General features: G+C 40.1%; 1 protein-coding gene across 7 annotated transcripts in view; it reads right to left on the reverse strand.

The window, feature by feature from the left end:
• The window catches only part of OPHN1 (oligophrenin 1), an 838,177-nt gene that overhangs the window by 799,562 nt on the left and 18,280 nt on the right, over positions 1-20,335 (reverse strand). For all 7 annotated transcript variants that reach the window (XM_037821168.1, XM_037821167.1, XM_037821165.1 and 4 more), the window contains one exon: positions 9,891-9,959. In XM_037821168.1, the coding sequence (XP_037677096.1) occupies positions 9,891-9,959 (69 nt within the window). The remainder of the gene's footprint in view (positions 1-9,890; positions 9,960-20,335) is intronic.

Below are 20,335 nucleotides of genomic sequence, written 5' to 3' on the forward strand. Positions count from 1 at the left end.
GGAAGATGCCTCGAATTGCTAAAGACACTCTAAAAAAGAAAAACGAAGTGGGAGGACTTACACTCCCTGACTTTGAAGCTTATTATAAAGCCACAGTTGCCAAAACAGCATGGTACTGGCACAAAGATAGACATATAGATCAATGGAATCGAATTGAGAATTCAGAGATAGTCCCTCAAATCTATGGCCGACTCATCTTTGATAAGGTCCCCAAAGTCACTGAACTGAGTCATAATGGTCTTTTCAACAAATGGGGCTGGGAGAGTTGGATATCCATATCCAAAAGAATGAAAGAGGACCCCTACCTCACAAAAATTAACTCAAAATGGACCAAAGATCTCAATATAAAAGAAAGTACCATAAAACTCCTAGAAGATAATGTAGGAAAACATCTTCAAGACCTTGTATTAGGAGGCCACTTCCTAGACTTTACACCCAAAGCACAAGCAACAAAAGAGAAAATAGATAAATGGGAACTCCTCAAGCTTAGAAGTTTCTGCACCTCAAAGGAATTTCTCAAAAAGGTAAAGAGGCAGCCAACTCAATGGGAAAAAATTTTTGGAAACCATGTATCTGACAGAAGACTGATATCTTGCATATACAAAGAAATCCTACAAATCAATGACAATAGTACAGACAGCCCAATTATAAAATAGGCAATAGATATGAAAAGACAGTTCTCTGAAGAGGAAATACAAATGGCCAAGAAACACATGAAAAAATGTTCAGCTTCACTAGCTATTAGAGAGATGCAAATTAAGACCACAATGAGATACCACCTAACACCGGTTAGAATGGCTGCCATTAAACAAACAGGAAACTACAAATGCTGGAGGGGATGTGGAGAAATTGGAACTCTTATTCATTGTTGGTGGGACTGTATAATAGTTCAGCCACTCTGGAAGTCAGTCTGGCAGCTCCTTAGAAAACTACATATAGAGTTACCTTTCGATCCAGCGACTGCACTTCTCGGTATATACCGGAAGATCCGAAAGCAGTGACACGAACAGATATCTGCACGCCAATGTTCATAGCAGCATTATTCACAATTACCAAGAGATGGAAACAACCCAAATGTCCTTCAACAGATGAGTGGATAAATAAAATGTGGTATATACACACGATGGAATACTACGCGGCAGTAAGAAGGAACGATCTCGTGAAACATATGACAACATGGATGAACCTTGAAGACATAATGCTGAGCGAAATAAGCCAGGCACAAAAAGAGAAATATTATATGCTACCACTAATGTGAACTTTGAAAAATGTAAAACAAATGGTTTATAATGTAGAATGTAGGGGAACTAGCAGTAGAGAGCAATTAAGGAAGGGGGAACAATAATCCAAGAAGAGCAGATAAGCTATTTAACGTTCTGGGGATGCCCAGGAATGACTATGGTCTGTTAATTTCTGATGGATATAGTAGGAACAAGTTCACAGAAATGTTGCTGTATTAGGTAACTTTCTTGGGGTAAAGCAGGAACATGTTGGAAGTTAAGCAGTTATCTTAGGTTAGTTGTCTTTTTCTTACTCCCTTGTTATGGTCTCTTTGAAATGTTCTTTTATTGTATGTTTGTTTTCTTTTTAACTTTTTTTTCATACAGTTGATTTAAAAAAGAAGGGAAAGTTAAAAAAAAAAAAAGAAGAAAAACAAGGAAAAAAAAGATGTAGTGCCCCCTTGAGGAGCCTGTGGAGAATGCAGGGGTATTAGCCTACCCCACCTCAATGGTTGCTAACATGACCACAGACATAGGGGACTGGTGGTTTGATGGGTTGAGCCCTCTACCATAAGTTTTACCCTTGGGAAGACGGTTGCTGCAAAGGAGAGGCTAGGCCTCCCTATGGTTGTGCCTAAGAGCCTCCTTCCGAATGCCTCTTTGTTGCTCAGATGTGGCCCTCTCTCTCTGGCTAAGCCAACCTGAAAGGTGAAATCACTGCACTCCCCACTATGTGGGATCAGACACCCAGGGGAGTGAATCTCCCTGGCAACGTGGAATATGACTCCCGGGGAAGAATGTAGACCCGGCATCGTGGGACGGAGAACATCTTCTTGACCAAAGGGGGGATGTGAAAGGAAATGAAATAAGCTTCAGTGGCAGAGAGATTCCAAAAGGAGCCGAGAGGGCACTCTGGTGGGCACTCTTACGCACACTTTAGACAACCCTTTTTAGGTTCTAAAGAATTGGGGTAGCTGGTGGTGGATACCTGAAACTATCAAACTACAACCCAGAACCCATGAATCTCAAAGACAGTTGTATAAAAATGTAGCTTATGAGGGGTGACAATGGGATTGGGAAAGCCATAAGGACCACACTCCACTTTGTCTAGTTTAGGGATGGATGAGTAGAAAAATAGGGGAAGGAAACAAACAGACAAAGGTACCCAGTGTTCTTTTTTACTTCAATTGCTCTTTTTCACTCTAATTATTATTCTTGTTATTTTTGTGTGTGTGCTAATGAAGGTGTCAGGGATTAATTTGGGTGATGAATGTACAACTATGTAATGGTACTGTAAACAATCGAAAGTACGATTTGTTTTGTATGACTGCATGGTATGTGAATATATCTCAATAAAATGAAGATAAAAAATAAATAAATAAATAAAAGAAATCAAAGAGAACCTAAATAGGTGGAAAGTTATTCCATGTTCATGGATAGGGAGGTTAAACATCATCAAGACGTCAATTCTACCCAAACTGATCTACAATGCCAATCAAAATTCCAAAAACTTACTTTGCAGACTTGGAAAAGCTAGTTATCAAATTTATTTAGAAGGGAAAGGGGCCCTGAATTGCCAAAAACATTCTACAAAAGAAGAACAAATGGGAGGACTTAAAAGCCTACTACAAAGCCACAGTGGTCAAAAAAACAGCATAGTACTGACACAAAGATAGACATATTGATCAATGGAATTGAAATGAGAGTTCAGAAATAGACCCCCAGATGTATGGTCAACTGATTTTTGATAAGCCCCCAAATCCACTGAACTGGGACAGAACAGTACCTTCAACAAATGGGGATGAAAGAACTGGATATCCACTTCCAAAAGAATGAAAAAAGACCCCTACATCACACCCTATACAAAAATTAACTCAAAGTGGATCAAAGGGCTCAAAATAAGAGATAGTACTATAAAGCTCCTAGAAGATAATGTAGGGAAACATCTTTAAGACCTAGTATTAGCAGGTAGCTTCTTAGACGTAACAGCCAAATCAAAAGCAACAAAAGACAAAACAGATAAATGTGAACTCTTCAAAAACCAAAAGCTTCTGTGCCTCTAAGGACTTTGTCAAAAAAGTGACAAGGCAGCCAACTCAATGGGAAAAAAATATTTGGAAACCATATATCTGATAAAAGACTGATATCCAGCATACAAAAAGAAATCCTACAACTCAATGGCAGTAGTACAAACAGCCCAATTATAAAATGGGCAAAAGATACAAAAAGACATTTTACCAAAGTGGAAATACAAATGGCTAAAAAACACATGAAAAAATGTTCATCTTCACTAGCTATTATGGAAATGCAAATCAAATCCATGAGATATCATCTCATACATACCAGAATGTCCATTATCAAAAACACAGAAAATTACAAGAGCTGGAGAGGATGTGGACAAAGAGGTACACTTATTCATTGTTGGTGGGAATGTAGAATGGTTCAGCCACTCTTGAAGGCGGTGCAGCCACTCTTGAATGCAGTGCAGTTATTCCTCAGGAAGCTAAGTATAGAACTGCCATATGATCCAGCAATCCCATTAAAAGGAGGAACTGAAAGCTAGGACATGAATGGACATTTGTAAACTAATGTTTATAGCAGCTTTATTCATTACTGCCAAGAGACAGAAACAGCCCAAATGTCCACCAACGGATGAGTAGATAAACACACTGTGGTGTGTGTGTGTGTGCGTGTGTGTGTGTGTGATGAAATATTATGCATCTGTAAGATGAATAAAGACACAGAACATATAATGTGGATGAAGCTTGACGGAAATTAGCCAGAAACAAAAGGACAAATACTGTATGGTCTCAATAACATGAACTGAAATTAATGAGCAAACTTTGAGAGTTAACTGAGAACACAGGTTACCAGGAGATAGAATGTTCAACCTCACTGATTGCATAGATTGAGAAATGGATAGCACGAAGATGAGTACAGTTGAAAGAGGAAGGCTAGGAGCATGTATGACACCAGAAGGAAAGAGAGAAAATAAAGACTGGGACTGTATAACTTAGTGAAACCTGGAGTAGTAAAAGATAGGGTGCTGATTTGGATGTATTATGGCCCCCAAAACTCCATATTCTTCAATGAAATCTTGTGGGATCAGATGTTATTAACATACATTATGTTGGAATATTGGATTAAGTGTTTCCATGGAGATGTGATCCACCCCACTATGAGTGACACCTTTGGTTAGGGTGTGACCTCTGAATGAATGTTTCCATGGAGGTGTGGCCCTGCCCATTCAGTGTTGACCTTGATTAGTTCACTGGAGTCTAGTAAAGGGTCTCACAAACAGAAGAATGAGAGAGCTGCTACTTAGACGTTTTAAAGACGGCTGGCGAAAGCAGACTTTTGCTCTGGAGAAGCTAAGACAGGGCAAAATGCCCCAAGAGCAACATATTGAATAATGCACAGGAGCTGACAGAGAAACTGAAACACAACCTGGGAGCAAGCATAAACCAGCCACATGCCTTTCCAGCTAACAGAGGTTTTCCAGATGCCAGTGGCCTTTCTCCAGTGAAGGTACCCTATTGTTGATGCCTTACCTTGGATAGTTAATGGCCTTAAGACTATAACTTTGTAACCAAATAAACCCCCCTTTATAAAAGCCAATCCACTTCTCGTGTTCTGCAAAATGGCAGCATTAGCAAAGTGGAACAGATGGCAATTAAATGTACAAATATAAGAATGTTTACATGAGGGAGAACAAATGAATATTAACTTTACAAGGTGTTGAAACTGGGATGGTATTGGAGAAAAATGCAATCAATGCAAACTAGAGTACAAAATTAACAGTAGCATGGTAATATACTTCCATTAATTGTAACGAAGGCAATATACCAAAGCTAAATGTCTATAAGAGGCAGATATGAGGGAAAGGTATGGAATTCTTGGTGGTGGTGGTGGTGTCTGATCATTTTACGGTATTTTATTTTTATTTTTTCTTTACTTTTTTTATTCATCCTTTTTTTCTTTTTACTTTTGTCTTTTTTCTCCTCTTCCTCTTTCTTTGTGAAATAAATGGAAATGTCCTTATATAGATTGTGTTGGTGAATGCCTAATTATGCGATTATACTGGGAACCATTGATTGTTTACTTAGGAGTGAATGTAAAGTTAGTGAATCAACAGAGGGCTACATATGCTGGAGAAAATGTGGAGAGAGGGATGTACCTAATTACTGTTGGTGGGGAAGAAGGATGGTGCAGCCCAGCAGGGAGGCAGAGTACTGGTTCCACAGGAAGCTAAGTATGGGGCTGTCATATGGTCCTGCGACACCATTACTGGGTACATACTTGGAAGAACTGAGATCAGATACATGAATGGACATTTGCACACTGGTGTTCAGGGTGGCAGTATTCACAGTTCACAATGGATGGAGGTGGACTAAAGGTGTATCGACTGATTAATGCAATGATGAACTGTGGTATATGCATACAATGGAATATTAAGGGGCTACAAAAAAGAATGAAGTGAGGTATGCAACTAGGTGAATGGACCTTCAGGACAGCATGCTGAGTAAAATAAACCAGAAATGAAAAGACAAACATTAATAATGCCTCACTAATATGGACAAACCATAATTTGCAAACTCTGAGAATTGAATCTGAGAGCATAGGTTATCAGGTGAGGACTTATGGTAAAGGTTCCTAGACTGTAAATTCTTACAACAGTCACATCCATTCCTGATTTGTAATGGCTATCCTCAAATTCTGAGATGCTGAGCTCTTTGTGTATAACCTGGTTAATCCACAGAACTAGGGTTATCTATGTTACACCTGAGACTCAGAGACAGAGTTCACCAGCTATGAATGTCAGCATTACCCCATACAGCAAATGTTAAAGAGGCTGAAAGAGATCAGACTTCAATTAGAGATATGAACGAAATGAACATGGTTAGGAAAAAGGTGAATAAGACTAAAGAGTAAAGGACGATACTGACAGTGTTTTAAAACTTCAACTTCTGTGTGAGACCAAAGGAAGAGACATTTATTCAGTGCAAAATCTGTATTTTCAGTAGCACACTATATAATTTAACTTGTATGGTCAGTTTATTCAAACACCAAAGTTACATGGAACTTTAAATAGGGAGTGAGATCTGGTTGATTTGTACAGTGTGAAGCTCTGATACATCATCGCACAGTAATTTGGGCAGAGATTAAAATGTATTTGCAAAGCGCCCTTGAGGGACTGGGTAAAAAGTGCGAGGACTTGCACTCTCTGACTTTGAAGCTTATTATAAAGCCACAGTAGTCAAAACAGCATGGTACAGGCACAAAGACAGACATATTGATCAATGGAATCGAATTGAGAATTCGGAGATAGACCCCCAGATCTATGGCTGACTGATCTTTGATAAGGCCCCCAAAGCCACTGAATTGGGACAGAACAGTCTTTTCAAAAAATGGGGCTGGGAGAGTTGGATATCCATATCCAAAAGAATGAAAGAGGACCCCTACCTCACCCCCTACACAAAAATTAACTCAAAATGGAAAATGGACCAAAGATCTCAATATAAAAGAAAGTACCATAAAACTCCTAGAAGATAATGCAGGAAAACATCTTCAAGACCTTGTATTAGACGGACACTTCCTAGACTTTACACCCAAAGCACAAGCAACAAAAGAAAAAATAGATAAACGGGAACTCCTCAAGCTTAGAAGTTTCTGCACCTCAAAGGAATTTCTCAAAAAGGTAAAGAGGCAGCCAACTCAATGGGAAAAAATTTTTGGAAACCATGTATCTGACAAAAGACTGATATCTTGCATATATAAAGAAATCCTACAACTCAATGACAATAGTACAGACAGCCCAATTATAAAATAGGCAAAAGATATGAAAAGACAGTTCTCTGAAGAGGAAATACAAATGGCCAAGAAACACATGAAAAAATGTTCAGCTTCACTAGCTATTAGAGAGATGCAAATTAAGACCACAATGAGATACCATCTCACACCGATTAGAATGGCTGCCATTAAACAAACAGGAAACTACAAATGCTGGAGGGGATGTGGAGAAAGTGGAACTCTTATTCATTGTTGGTGGGACTGTATAATAGTTCAGCCACTCTGGAAGTCAGTCTGGCAGTTCCTTAGATAACTAGATATAGAGTTACTATTCGACCCAGCGATTGCACTTCTTGGTATATACCCGGAAGATCGGAAAGCAGTGACACGAACAGATACCTGCACGCCAATGTTCATAGCAGCATTATTCACAATTGCCAAGAGATGGAGACAACCCAAATGTCCTTCAACAGATGAGTGGATAAATAAAATGTGGTATATACACACTATGGAATACTACCTGGCAGTAAGAAGGAACGATGTTGTGAAATATATGACAACATGGATGAACCTTGAAGACATAATACTGCGTGAAATAAGCCAGGCACAAAAAGAGAAATACTATATGCTACCACTAATGTGAACTTTGAAAAATGTAAAACAAATGATTTATATTGTAGAATGTAGGGGAACTAGCAATAGAGAACAATTAAGGATGGGGGATCAATAATCCAAGAAGAACAGATATGCTATCATCGGTAAATTTAACGTTCTGGGAATGCCCAGGAATGACTATGGTCTGTTAATTTCTGATGGATATAGTAGGAACAAATTCACAGAAATGTTGCTATATTAGGTAACTTTCTTGGGGTAGAGTAGGAACATGTTGGAAGTAAAGTACTTATCTTAGGTTAGTTGTCTGTTTCTTACTCCCTTGTTATGGTCTCTTTGAAATGTTCTTTCATTGTATGTTTTTTTTTTAATTATTTTTTTTATTTTTTTATTTTTCATATAATTGATTTAAAAAAAAAAAAAGGAAAAAAATATGTAGAGTCCCTTGAGGAGCTGGTGGAGAATGCAGGGGTATTGGCCTACCCCACCTCGATGGTTGCTAACATGACCACAGACATAGGGGACTGGTGGTTTGATGGGTTGAGCCCTCTACCACAGGACTAGCCCTTGGGAGGACGGTTGCTGCAAAGGAGAGGCTAAGCCTCCCTATAATTGTGCCTAAGAGCCTCCTCCCAATTGCCTCTTTTTTGCTCAGATGTGGCCCTCTCTCTCTAGCTAAGCCAACTTGGCAGGTGAAATCACTGCCCTCCCCACTACGTGGGATCAGACACCCAGGGGAATGAATCTCCCTGGCAACGTGGAATATGACTCCCGGGGAGGAATGTAGACCCGGCATTGTGGGACGGAGAACATCTTCTTGACCAAAAGGGGATGTGAAAGGAAATGAAATAAGCTTCAGTGGCAGAGAGATTCCAAAAGGAGCCAAGAGGTCACTCTGGTGGGCATTCTTACACACAATATGGACAACCCTTTTTAGGCTCTAATGAATTGGGGTAGCTGGTGGTAGATACCTGAAACTATCAAACTACAACCCAGAACCCATGAATCTTGAAGACAATTGTATCAAAATGTAGCTTATGAGGGGTGACAACGGGATTGGGAAAGCCATAAGGACCACACTCCACTTTGTCTAGTTTATGGATGGATGAGTAGAAAAATAGGGGAAGGAAACAAACAAACAGACAAAGGTACCCAGTGTTCTTTTTTACTTCAATTGCTCTTTTTCACTTTAATTGTTATTCTTGTTATTTTTGTGTGTGCACTAATGAAGGTGTCAGGGATTGATTTAGGTCATGAATGTACAACTAGGTAATGGTACTGTGAACAATCGAATGTACAATTTGTTTTGTATGACTGTGTGGTATGTGAATATATCTCAATAAAATGAAGATTAAAAAAAAGAAAAAAGAAATATACTAGGCCATCTTGGCTGTGCACTTGGGACCTGAAAGGGGAAGAAAACAACTAAACAACTAAGTTTGGCTTTTCAAATGCAAGTTGTTTATTTTATTGTGCAATATTTATCTTTTAAAGTGTTTCTTCATTTACAAAAGTTGCAGAAGCATTCTGAAGGTAGTCCAGATGTCAAGTAAAAATCAGAATTAATGGGTTCCATTCCTACCTCAGCCAAGGCTCCCTACAATCCCAAAGAGCTGCCACAGTACCTCAAAACCAGGGAGGAAGCAAAGGGAGAGGAAATGCAAACAAGCCAAACAGTCTGCCATCAAATGTGAAATGATTCCTCTTCACTGTGTAAAAGACTCTGTTTATATATTCCTTCTGGGGTTTCTAAATTACTTCTGCAACAACTGGGGCACAGTGAGAAGTTCAAACAAGAGCCAGTTTTTCTAGAGACAGAGTGTGTCTGTATATTCAGGGAGAGGATTCTATGCACATCTCCCTTAATGTACATTAGCCCTGCCCTGTGGCTTTGTATATCAAAATAAACGAATTTAAACTAATAAATGCCAAGTCCCTGGGGAATGCAGGCAGTTTCAAAAGTATAGAAGAAGACAAATCCTTTATACCACATACCACTTTTACTGTGTTGTCCATCCAAGCCAACACCATCTGCCTATAAAATGCACACTATAATCACCCATACTTCCCCACACTCTCACCCAAGCCCCTTTGTTCAACCTCATTTCTGAGGAAATACACACAAAAAAATGGGGAGGGGGGCTCTCCCTATTTTTTGTAATTTCAACAACTATGAAATCCTAGATAAAACATTGCACTTTGAATTGCCATATGGCACTCTTGTTGCATTTTTAACCCACCCTCCTAATTTAGGCATAAGCAACTCACCAGCTAGTAAGGAAGGAAGTCTCTTTACGTAACACTGCTCAACATCCACAGGGTAACAGGAAAGATGGGCTGCAAAGAGAAAGGTTTTGGTTAAAAAAACAAGGTAGTAAACCATGTCCCACTATTGACAAGGCCACCATCTCTCTGTCTGTTATCCCTTGGATAAGCCACTACTGTTCTCTGTCTCAATTTCTCTCCTGTAAAATCCGGTCTCTTTATTATTAAAAAAAAAAAATACTTAGAGACTACCAGGGGCCAGGCACTGATATTAGGCCATATTGGGGGGTGGGGTGGGATATAAAGACACATCAAACATTCATGGGCACTAAAGTTCATTTCCTTTCTCAGTGCCAGTAGAACCAGAACAAAGATGTAACATCCTTCTCAAGGGTACTACAATTAACAATGCTAATTTTTCTCAGATGGTTAATATAGAAAAGGAGAAAAGGACCAGGCACACCTATACATTCTTTGTGAGTGAGGTTGCTTTTAGATGCTCTCCCAGAAGGCTTTCTGACCAGTGCTTACTTTACTCTTACTGGACTATCTGCAGGACTGTGTGACAGAAAACAATATTCTCTCATATTCCTTTGCTATTCTCTTTGTAAAACGTAGCCTTTTGAATTCTCAAGAATGACCCACATTTCCAAACTCCAACTAAGTTGTCAATTACTACAATTTACGTTTACTAATGGCACAATCATTGCCATTAAATGTGGTGTTGTTTTAAATACACTAAAACAGCAGAGGCTATTATTTAAAAGCATATTGCTTTCAAATGTTATTTCCTTCATATGCTCAACGACTAAGGTTGGTATTACTATTCCCATTTATGATCAAAGAAATTGAGACTTTTAGAGGCTAGTAACTTGCTAAAGGCCACTCTGCTAGGCAGCGGCAAACGTGAAACTCAGACTCAATTCTGAGTGCCTCCAAAGCTAATGCTCATTCCCACAAAACTGTGCCATTGTGATAAGCCCATCCACACCATTCCTTACTGATGAGCTCAATTTCCTAGATGGAGAATATGCTACAACTTAAGCCCAGTAACCTAAGTTCAACCAAGACTATATCTTTAGCCACTTTAGTCCCATGTGTCTTTTAGCTGCATAAGATTCTTTTTATAAAGGAAGACTTAATTAAAGCCCCGGGGTCCAAAAGTTATCATTTCCCCTAACAAACTAGTTCCCAGTGTTCCCAAAAAGACAGAAGTTGGTGATGGAAAACATCTACAAGGTATCAACCTGATTCCATGCTTTCTCTAGCTCTTATCTGTCCTGGCTAATTTAGGTTCCTGGAAACAGAGGGGTTGACTCCATGACCTCCCAGAACCCCTTCTAATAGTATAATTCTGATTCTCCTTGCCAAGCTTCATAGAGGAACCTGTAATTATTCTGGAAAACTAGGTTTTAGAGACCAGGTTGCTCAATTTTAGGAAAAGTACCATAAATAACACGGGATTGCATCTAGCAACTACCAGAGTTTTAAAACTTCTTTTAAATCATACAAAAATAATCATAAGAAAATACCAAAATCATACCAAGGACAACGAAATAAACAAGAACCAGGGAAGCTGAGAGGTAGTCCAGTTCATAACATTTCTTTTCTTTAGACTGGCCTATCACCTTCACTAATTGGTATGTGACATTATTGTTAACTATAAAGGGAACTTCTTTTTTTTAACAGTTTTATTCACACACCACACAATCCATCCTAAGTGTACAATCAATGGTTCTTGGTATAATCACATAGTTATGCATTCACCACCAGAGTCAACATGAGAACATTCTCATTTCTTCTGAAGGAAAAAATTCCCATACCCCTTATATCCCCCTATTACTGACATTTAGCTTCGGTACAGTACCTTTGTTATAATTAATGAAAGGATATTACAATGTTACTGTTAACCATAGACCTTAGCTTGCATTAATTGAATTTCGTCCCATATACTACCCTATTATTAACACCTTGTAATAGTGATGTGCATTTGTTCTACTTCATGTAAGAACTCTCTTATATTTGTACAATAAACACCATCATTGTCCACCCTGGGTTTTGCTGAGTTATACATCCCCAGTTTTTATCATCTAACTTTCCCTCTGGTGACATCCTAAAGGGAACTTCTTTATGGCCCACTCAATGAACCTGAAGTTCCCAAATCTGTTAAAGAGAGAAAAAGGGTCCCTATTATATTATGACAAAGAATATATCAGAAACCATGGGTTTCCCTGCCAGCTGAGCCACTGATTGCTTATATATTACCTAATCATGCCACACACTCCAAGGTTTAATACATTATTTCAAAGTCCAAAATCAACAAATGCATACAAATTATTCAGGGGCTTGGTAAAAGATCTCAAAGACTGCCTATAATGGGAAAGGGGAAACAGGAGCTCATGACGAAATACCCAAAGACAGACAATCAAATAGTGTGACCTGTTTCTGTACTGGAGAACTAAGGTGTTTCTGATTGATTACTGGGAAAAGCAAAACCTTTGGATGATGATTTCTTGTAATCAGAATTGAAATTGTGTCAGGCCCTGGGCTAGGCCCCGAGGGTGAACTACTGATGATGGAGATTGCCCATCCAAACAGGGAAAGGTCCTGTAACAAAATATGGATTCTACACCTTAATTAGGTAAGAGGAAGTAGACCATTTCCAAACGCACTTCATTGCATACCTCTCTCTACAGAAATCCAGCTAAGGCTAGAAAAAACAAGAGTCCAAATAATACCCAGGGAACTAAACACACTACCTTACCCAACAATAGCCAATTTATATTATATAATCTAAAGTAAGGGTCAGAAAACTTTTTCTGTAAAGGGCCAGACAGTAAATATTTTGGTCTTTTGGGGCCACACTGTCATTTTGCAACTGTTCAACTCTGCCCCTGTAACAAAATAGCAGCCACAGACAATATGTAAACAAGTGGATGAGTCTGTATGCCAAGAAAATGTTATTTTAAAAAGCAGACTGCAGAAGGGGGAGGGGGAAATACAGCAGTATAGAGAGAAGTGGAATTTAGTTAGTCCCCTGGAGCAACTAATGAACAATCAGGAACAACTAGTAAATAATTTGGAATAACTGCTGGGGGACAACCATGACTGTCCACACATCATACACCAACCTGGACTGGGAGAAATGCCTGAAATAGCAACATAGACTCTGTAAGTAAAAACTGCAGAAATGTTCTGGGAGACCCCTCCCCCACACGGCAGGACGAGCTGCAAAACCTCACTATGGTAGAAAACAACACTGTCACAGCAAGCGAATACAGCTCAGCTGAGCTCCAACTGGGGTTTTAATTAACAAATGTCGCTGAATACAAGTGACAACCCCCAACAAGCAGACAGAGGCTTTTAGTGACTGCTGACCTTGAAGAAACAGAAGACGTATCTGTCCCAGGAGGGGGAGCTCAGAAGACCAGGTGTTACCTCTGGCTGTTGAGTGAAACTGGGGAGCCATGGACTGGCTCTAAAAGGGGGCTTTCTATCCCTTTCTCTCGCTCTCAAACTGAGGGGCTCAGTAGAGAGAGCCTCAGCTATTTTCAGTTTGCAGGGCTCTGACCCAAACATGACTGCAGATAACAGAGTCAGAAAGACAACAATTCAAGTGCAGATGATAACCCCCTAGGGGGTGTACCTTCCCCAAGAGTAAGGAGGTGGGGCCCAGCTTTCCCTTCAGAACCAGACCCCACAGCCTGGAGGAAAACAGTCAAAACAGAAACAAAAGGAGCCACACCTCCTTACACTAGTCAGGAGTGACAGGCTGACAGGTGCCACCTGCTGGGCAGGTTAGGAAAAGCACAGCAACTAGAGACCTCACAGCAAAGTCTGTCAATCACTAAGACACACCTGCAGGGAGACTTCAAACTGAATATAACCCCATTCTGAGATCTGAACCCATTCTGGTCTGGAAAAAATCTGATTGGGGTAACCAAGAAAACCAGATGCCTAGACAACAGAAAACTACAATCCACACCAGGGAAAATGAAGATATGGCCCAGACAAAGGAACAAACTTAAAGCTCAATCAAGATACAGTTGAGATACTGTTTCACTTTAATGAAACAATCTATTAAGGATTTTCAAATAAATATGCTAAATTAAATCAAAAACCAAATCAACAAGTTCAGAGAAGATATGGCAAAAGAGATGAAAGCTATAAAAACACACTGGGCAAACATAAGGTAGAAATCAAAAGTTTGAAAAACAACTGGCAGAATCTATGGAAATGAAAGGCACTACACAAGAGATGAAAAACACAATGGAGACATACAGTAGCAGATCTCAAGAGGCAGAAAAAACACTCAGGAACTGGAGACCAAGACACCTGAAATTCTACATACAAAAGAACAGATAGGGAAAAGAATGGAAAAATATGAGCACCATCTCAGGGAACTGAATGACAACATGAAGCACATGAATGTACATGTCATGGGTGTCTCAGAAGGAGAAGAGAAGGGAAAAGGGGCAGAAGCAATAAAGGAGGAAATAATCAATGAAAATTTCCCATCTCTTATGAAAGACATAAAATTACAGATCCAAGAAGTGCAGCATACCCCAAACAGAATAGATATGAATAGACCTACACCAAGACACTTCATAATCAGATTATCAAACGTCAAAGTCAAAGAGAGAATCCTGAAAGCAGCAAAAGAAAAGCAATCCAGACATACAAATGAAACTTGATAAGACTGTGTGCAGAAAACTTGATAATACTATGTGCAGATTTCTCAGTAGAAACCATGGAGGCAAGAAGGAAGTGGGGTGATATATTTAAGATACTGAAAGAGAAAAACCACCAACCAAGAATCCTATATCCAGCAAAACGGTCCTTCAAATATGAGGGAGAGTTTAAAATATTCTCTGACAAACAGACGGTAAGAGACTTCGTGAACAAGATGCGTGATCTACAGGAAATACCAAAGGGAGCACTACAGACAGATAGGAAAAGACAGGAATGAGAGGTTTGGAACACAATCTTGGGTGATGGTAGCACAGCAAAGCAAGTACACTGAACAAAGATGACTGTGAGTATGGTTGAAAAAGGAAGGTTAGGAGCATGTGGGACACCAGAAGGAAAGAGGAAAGATAAAGACTGGGACTGTATGACTCAGTGAAACCTAGAGTGCTCAAAAATTGTGATAAAATGTACAAATATGTTTTTACATGAGGGAGAACAAACGAATGGCATTAAAAATAGGTTGGGATTGAGGGAAAAATACAATCAATGCAAATTAGAGACTTCCGTTAACAGAAACATTGTATTATGCTTCCTTTAATGTAACAAAGGCAATATACCAAAGCTGAATGTCTATAAGAGGGGGACATAAGGTAGGAGTATGGGACTCTTGGCATTGGTGATGTTGTCTGACTCTTCTATTGTACTTTTGTTTAATTCTCTCTTTCCTTTTGTTGCTTTTTAGCTGTCATTTTTTTCTTTCTTTTTCTTTTGTCTCTCTACCTTCTTTGATTCTTCCTCCTCCTTTGTGGAAGAAATGGAGATGCCCTTACATAGATAGTGGTGATGGTGGTGAGTACATAAATATGTGACTATACAGGGAACCATTGATTGTTTACTGAGGATGGAAAGTATGGTAGGTGAACAAAACCATCTTTAAAAAATCGGGTGATGAAGAAACCTTGAGGGCACTATATGGAGTGAAATCTGACAGACACTCAAAGACAAATATTGCAGGGTCTCACTGATATGAACTAATTATAATATGTAAACTCATAGACATGAAGAATAAGTTACCAGGATATAGAATGAGGCTAAAGAATGGGGAGAGGTTGCTTACTATGAACAGAATGTTTAATTAGGTTGAACTTAAGTGTTTGGAAACGGACAGAGGTAACGGTAGCATGTTATTGTGAGAATAACTAACAGTGATGAATGGCGTGTGAATGTGGTGGAAACAAGAAGCTTAGAGTCATGAATGTCACCAAAAGGAAGGTTGGAGGTTAAAAGATGGGAATGTATAAAATAGTCACTCTTGTGGTGGACAATGTCCGTGATTAACTGCATAAATATTAGAAATCTCTTTCATGAACTAGAACAAATGTATGACACTGTAACTAGAAGTTAATAATAGAGGGGTACATAGGGAAAAAATGTACGTACTGCAAACTATGCACTACAGTTAACGGTATTTCAACATTCTTTCATCAACAGTAACAAATGTACTATACCAATACTATGAGTCAATAATGGAGGGGGGGGTGTTTAGGGGTATGGGAGGATTTGAATTTCCTTTTTTGTCTTTATTTCTTTTCTGGAGTAACGAAAATGTTCTAAAAATTGAAAAAAAAATAACTGTGGTGATGGATACACAGCTGTGTGATAGTACCCTGGGCAACTGATTGCGTACTTTCGATCTTTGGATAATTGTATGGTATGTGAACAATCTCAATAAAATTAAATTAAATTTAAAAAAACAGGCTGTAGGCAGGATTTGGCACAAGAGTCATAGCATAATGAACCCTCCTTTAGTGCAAATATGGTAAAGGGATACCTTTGAGCAATCAAGTAAGTTACAATTTCTTATCCTCTCTCCCTCCCTTCTGCCCAAGTCTTCTAGGAAGAGGCAAAGTGCAAAGGTGCAAGTCTATACGTTTCCCTCCATCAATTATTCTCAAAGTTAGAGGCTACAAAATACTTCAAAGTAAAAGATTACTTCATTCTATATACTTCTACTTATCTTTAGAAAACAATCCTCACTGGCTCAGGGAGACTAGAGTTACCTTGTCTGGTGTGCTAATAGGATGACACAAGGCTGTTATTAAAACCCATATTATTAACACCTGCCTGATACAGAAATGCAAACAGTATCCCATTAGAAACAGCAAAGCCACAATTAGCCAAGCAGCCTTAAGAATACTCAGAAGCTCTGGGAAATCCAATCTTTAGGAAAGCCAGTCCTAAATGAGGCTGCTAATAGCTTTCAAGGAGAGTCTCCTGCAAAAGAAAAAAAAAAAAAAGCTCCTGGAGAAAAAACCTGACAAGCAAGTGCCTCCTTCCTCAGTGGCCACTTCAACATTTCAATCAGCCTGATCCTGCTGGACTTGTTAGATGTGACCAAAAAAAAGAGCAATAGCTTCAGTAATAATGCCAGATATGGGTCAGTGGAAAATTGCCTGCTGCAATGGAAAGCTTTATAATAGGTTCTGCTCAAGAAGCGTACCAATTATCCCCATATTGCTAGGTGAGCAGAAGCTGATTAAAGGCACATGAGTAAGAGAGAAGCAAAGGATCTGTCCTTAAACTCACCATGGAATACCTATATTTATGAGCCCCTTCGAATGGAGAGGAGAGGTGGTCATTAGGGACAGGTGGCTAAAACAAGGCACAGTAAGGTAGGGCCTCTGAGAGGGCCTCCTAGGTCCTGAAGAGACAGGGAGGAGGCACCAAGGCAACAGGGAAGAAGGCGCATGGTGGGGTTTTACAGGGAGTAAACTGCATAAGAAGATGGTGTTAGGAGGGCAGGCTTAAGAAGCAGGAGGGCTGAGTGAAAAACCAGGCCAAGCTGGAGCAGACACCAGGGAGAGCCAAGTAACCATTATGGCAAAGGGCCACACAAGAAACACCAGAGACACAGGCTTTCCAAACTCACTTTGCAAAGCATAAGCACTGAAGTGGGGCAAGATGGCGGACTGGTGAGCTGTATGTTTTAGTTACTCCTCCAGGAAAGTAGGTAGAAAGCCAGGAACTGCGTGGACTGGACACCACAGAGCAATCTGACTTTGGGCATACTTCAAACAACACTCATGAAAACGTGGAACTGCTGAGATCAGCGAAATCTGTAAGTTTTTGCAGCCAGGGGACCCGCGCCCCTCCCTGCCAGGCTCAGTCCCGTGGGAGGAGGGGCTGTCAGCTTCGGGAAGGAGAAGGGAGAACTGCAGTGGCAGTCTTATCGGAAACTCATTCTACTGATCGAAACTCCAACCATAGATACACTGAGACCAGACACCAGAGAATCTGAGAGCAGCCAGCCCAGCAGAGAGGAGACAGGCATAGAAAAAAAACAACAGGAAAAACTCCAAAATAAAAGCGGAGGATTTTTGGAGTTCTGGTGAACATAGAAAGGTGAAGGGCAGAGCTCAGGCCCTGAGGCGCATATGCAAATCCCGAAGAAAAGCTGATCTCTCTGCCCTGTGGACCATTCCTTAATGGCCCTGGTTAGCATTTCAATAACCCATTAGATCTCTGAGGATGGCCCTTTTTTCTTTTTATCCTTTTTTCTTTTTCTAAAACAATTACTCTAAGAAGCCCAATACAAAAAGCTTCAAAGACTTGCAATTTCGGCAGGTCAAGTCAAGAGCAGAACTAAGAGAGCTCTGAGACAAAAGGCAATAATCCAGTGGCTGAGAAAATTCACTAAATACCACAACTTCCCAAGAAAAGGGGGGTGTCCGCTCACAGCCATCATCCTGGTGGACAGGAAACATTCCTGCACGTCGCCAGCCCCATAGCCCAGAGCTGCCCCATCAACCCAGTGTGACGGACGTGCTTCAAATAACAGGCACACACCACAAAACTGGGAGTGGACATTAGCCTTCCCTGCAACCTCAGCTGATTGTCCCAGAGTTGGGAAGGTGGAGCAGTGTGAATTAACAAAGCCACATTCAGCCATCATTTCAGCAGACTGGGAGCCTCCCTACACAGCCCAGAGGCCCAGAACTGCCCTGGGGGGACGGCACTCACCTGTGACATAGCACAGTCATCCCTCAACAGAGGACCCGGGGTGCACAGCCCAGAAGACGGGCCCACTTGCAAGTCTCAGGAGCCATACGCCAATACCAAGGACTTGTGGGTCAGTGGCAGAGACAAAATGTGGCAGGACTGAACTGAAGGATTAGACTATTGCAGCAGCTTTAAAACTCTAGGATCACGAAGGAGATTTGATTGTTAGGGCCACCCCCCCTCCCTGACTGCCCAGAAACACGCCCCACATACAGGGCAGGCAACACCAACTACACACGCAAGCTTGGTACACCAATTGGACCCCACAAGACTCACTCCACCACTCACCAAAAAGGCTGAGCAGGGGAGAACTGGCATGTGGAGAACAGGTGGCTCGTGGCGCCACCTGCTGGTTAGTTAGAGAAAGTGTACTCCATGAAGCTGTAGATCTGATAAATTAGAGATAAGGACTTCAATTGTTCTACAAATCCTAAAAGAACCCTATCAAGTTCAGCAAATGCCAAGAGGCCAAAAACAACAGAAAATTATAAAGCATATGAAAAAACCAGACGATATGGATAACCCAAGCCCAAGCACCCAAATCAGAACATCAGAAGAGACACAGTACCTAGAGCAGCTACTCAAAGAACTAAAGATGAACAATGAGACCATAGTACGGGATACAAAGGAAATCAAGAAGACCCTAGAAGAGCATAAAGAAGACATTGCAAGACTAAATAAAAAAATGGATGATCTTATGGAAATTAAAGAAACTGTTGACCAAATTAAAAACATTCTGGACACTCATAGTACAAGACTAGAGGAAGTTGAACAACGAATCAGTGACCTGGAAGACGACAGAATGGAAAATGAAAGCATAAAAGAAAGAATGGGGAAAAAAATTGAAAAAATCGAAATGGACCTCAGGGATGTGATAGATAATATGAAACGTCCGAATATATGACTCATTGGTGTCCCAGAAGGGGAAGAAAAGGGTAAAGGTCTAGGAACAGTATTCAAAGAAATTGCTGGGGAAAACTTCCCAAATCTTCTCAACGTAAATACACAAATCATAAATGCTCAGCGAACTCCAAATAGAATAAATCCAAATAAATCCACTCCAAGATATTCTGATCACACTGTCAAACACGGAAGAGAAGGAGCAAGTTCTGAAAGCAGCAAGAGAAAAGCAATTCACCACATACTAAGGAAACAGCATAAGACTAAGTAGTGACTACTCAGCAGCCACCATGGAGGCGAGAAGGCAGTGGCACGATATATTTAAAATTCTGAGTGAGAAACATTTCCAGCCAAGAATACTTTATCCAGCAAAGCTCTCCTTCAAATTTCAGGGAGAGCTTAAATTTTTCACAGACAAACAAATGCTGAGAGAATTTGCTAACAAGAGACCTGCCCTACTGGAGATACTAAAGGGAGCCCTATAGACAGAGAAACAAAGAAAGGACAGAGAGACTTGGAGAAAGGTTCAGTACTAAAGAGATTCAGTATGGGTACAATAAAGGATATTAATAGACAGAGGGGAAAAATATGACAAACATAAACCAAAGGATAAGATGGCCGATTCAAGAAATGCCTTCACGGTTATAACGTTGAATGTAAATGGATTAAACTCCCCAATTAAAAGATATAGATTCACAGCATGGATCAAAAAAAATGAACCATAAATATGTTGCATACAAGAGACTCATCTTAGACACAGGGAAACAAAGAAACTGAAAGTGAAAGGATGCAAAAAATAT

Source organism: Choloepus didactylus, chromosome X (genome assembly GCF_015220235.1).
Source record: "Choloepus didactylus isolate mChoDid1 chromosome X, mChoDid1.pri, whole genome shotgun sequence".
Classification (NCBI taxonomy): domain Eukaryota; kingdom Metazoa; phylum Chordata; class Mammalia; order Pilosa; family Megalonychidae; genus Choloepus; species Choloepus didactylus.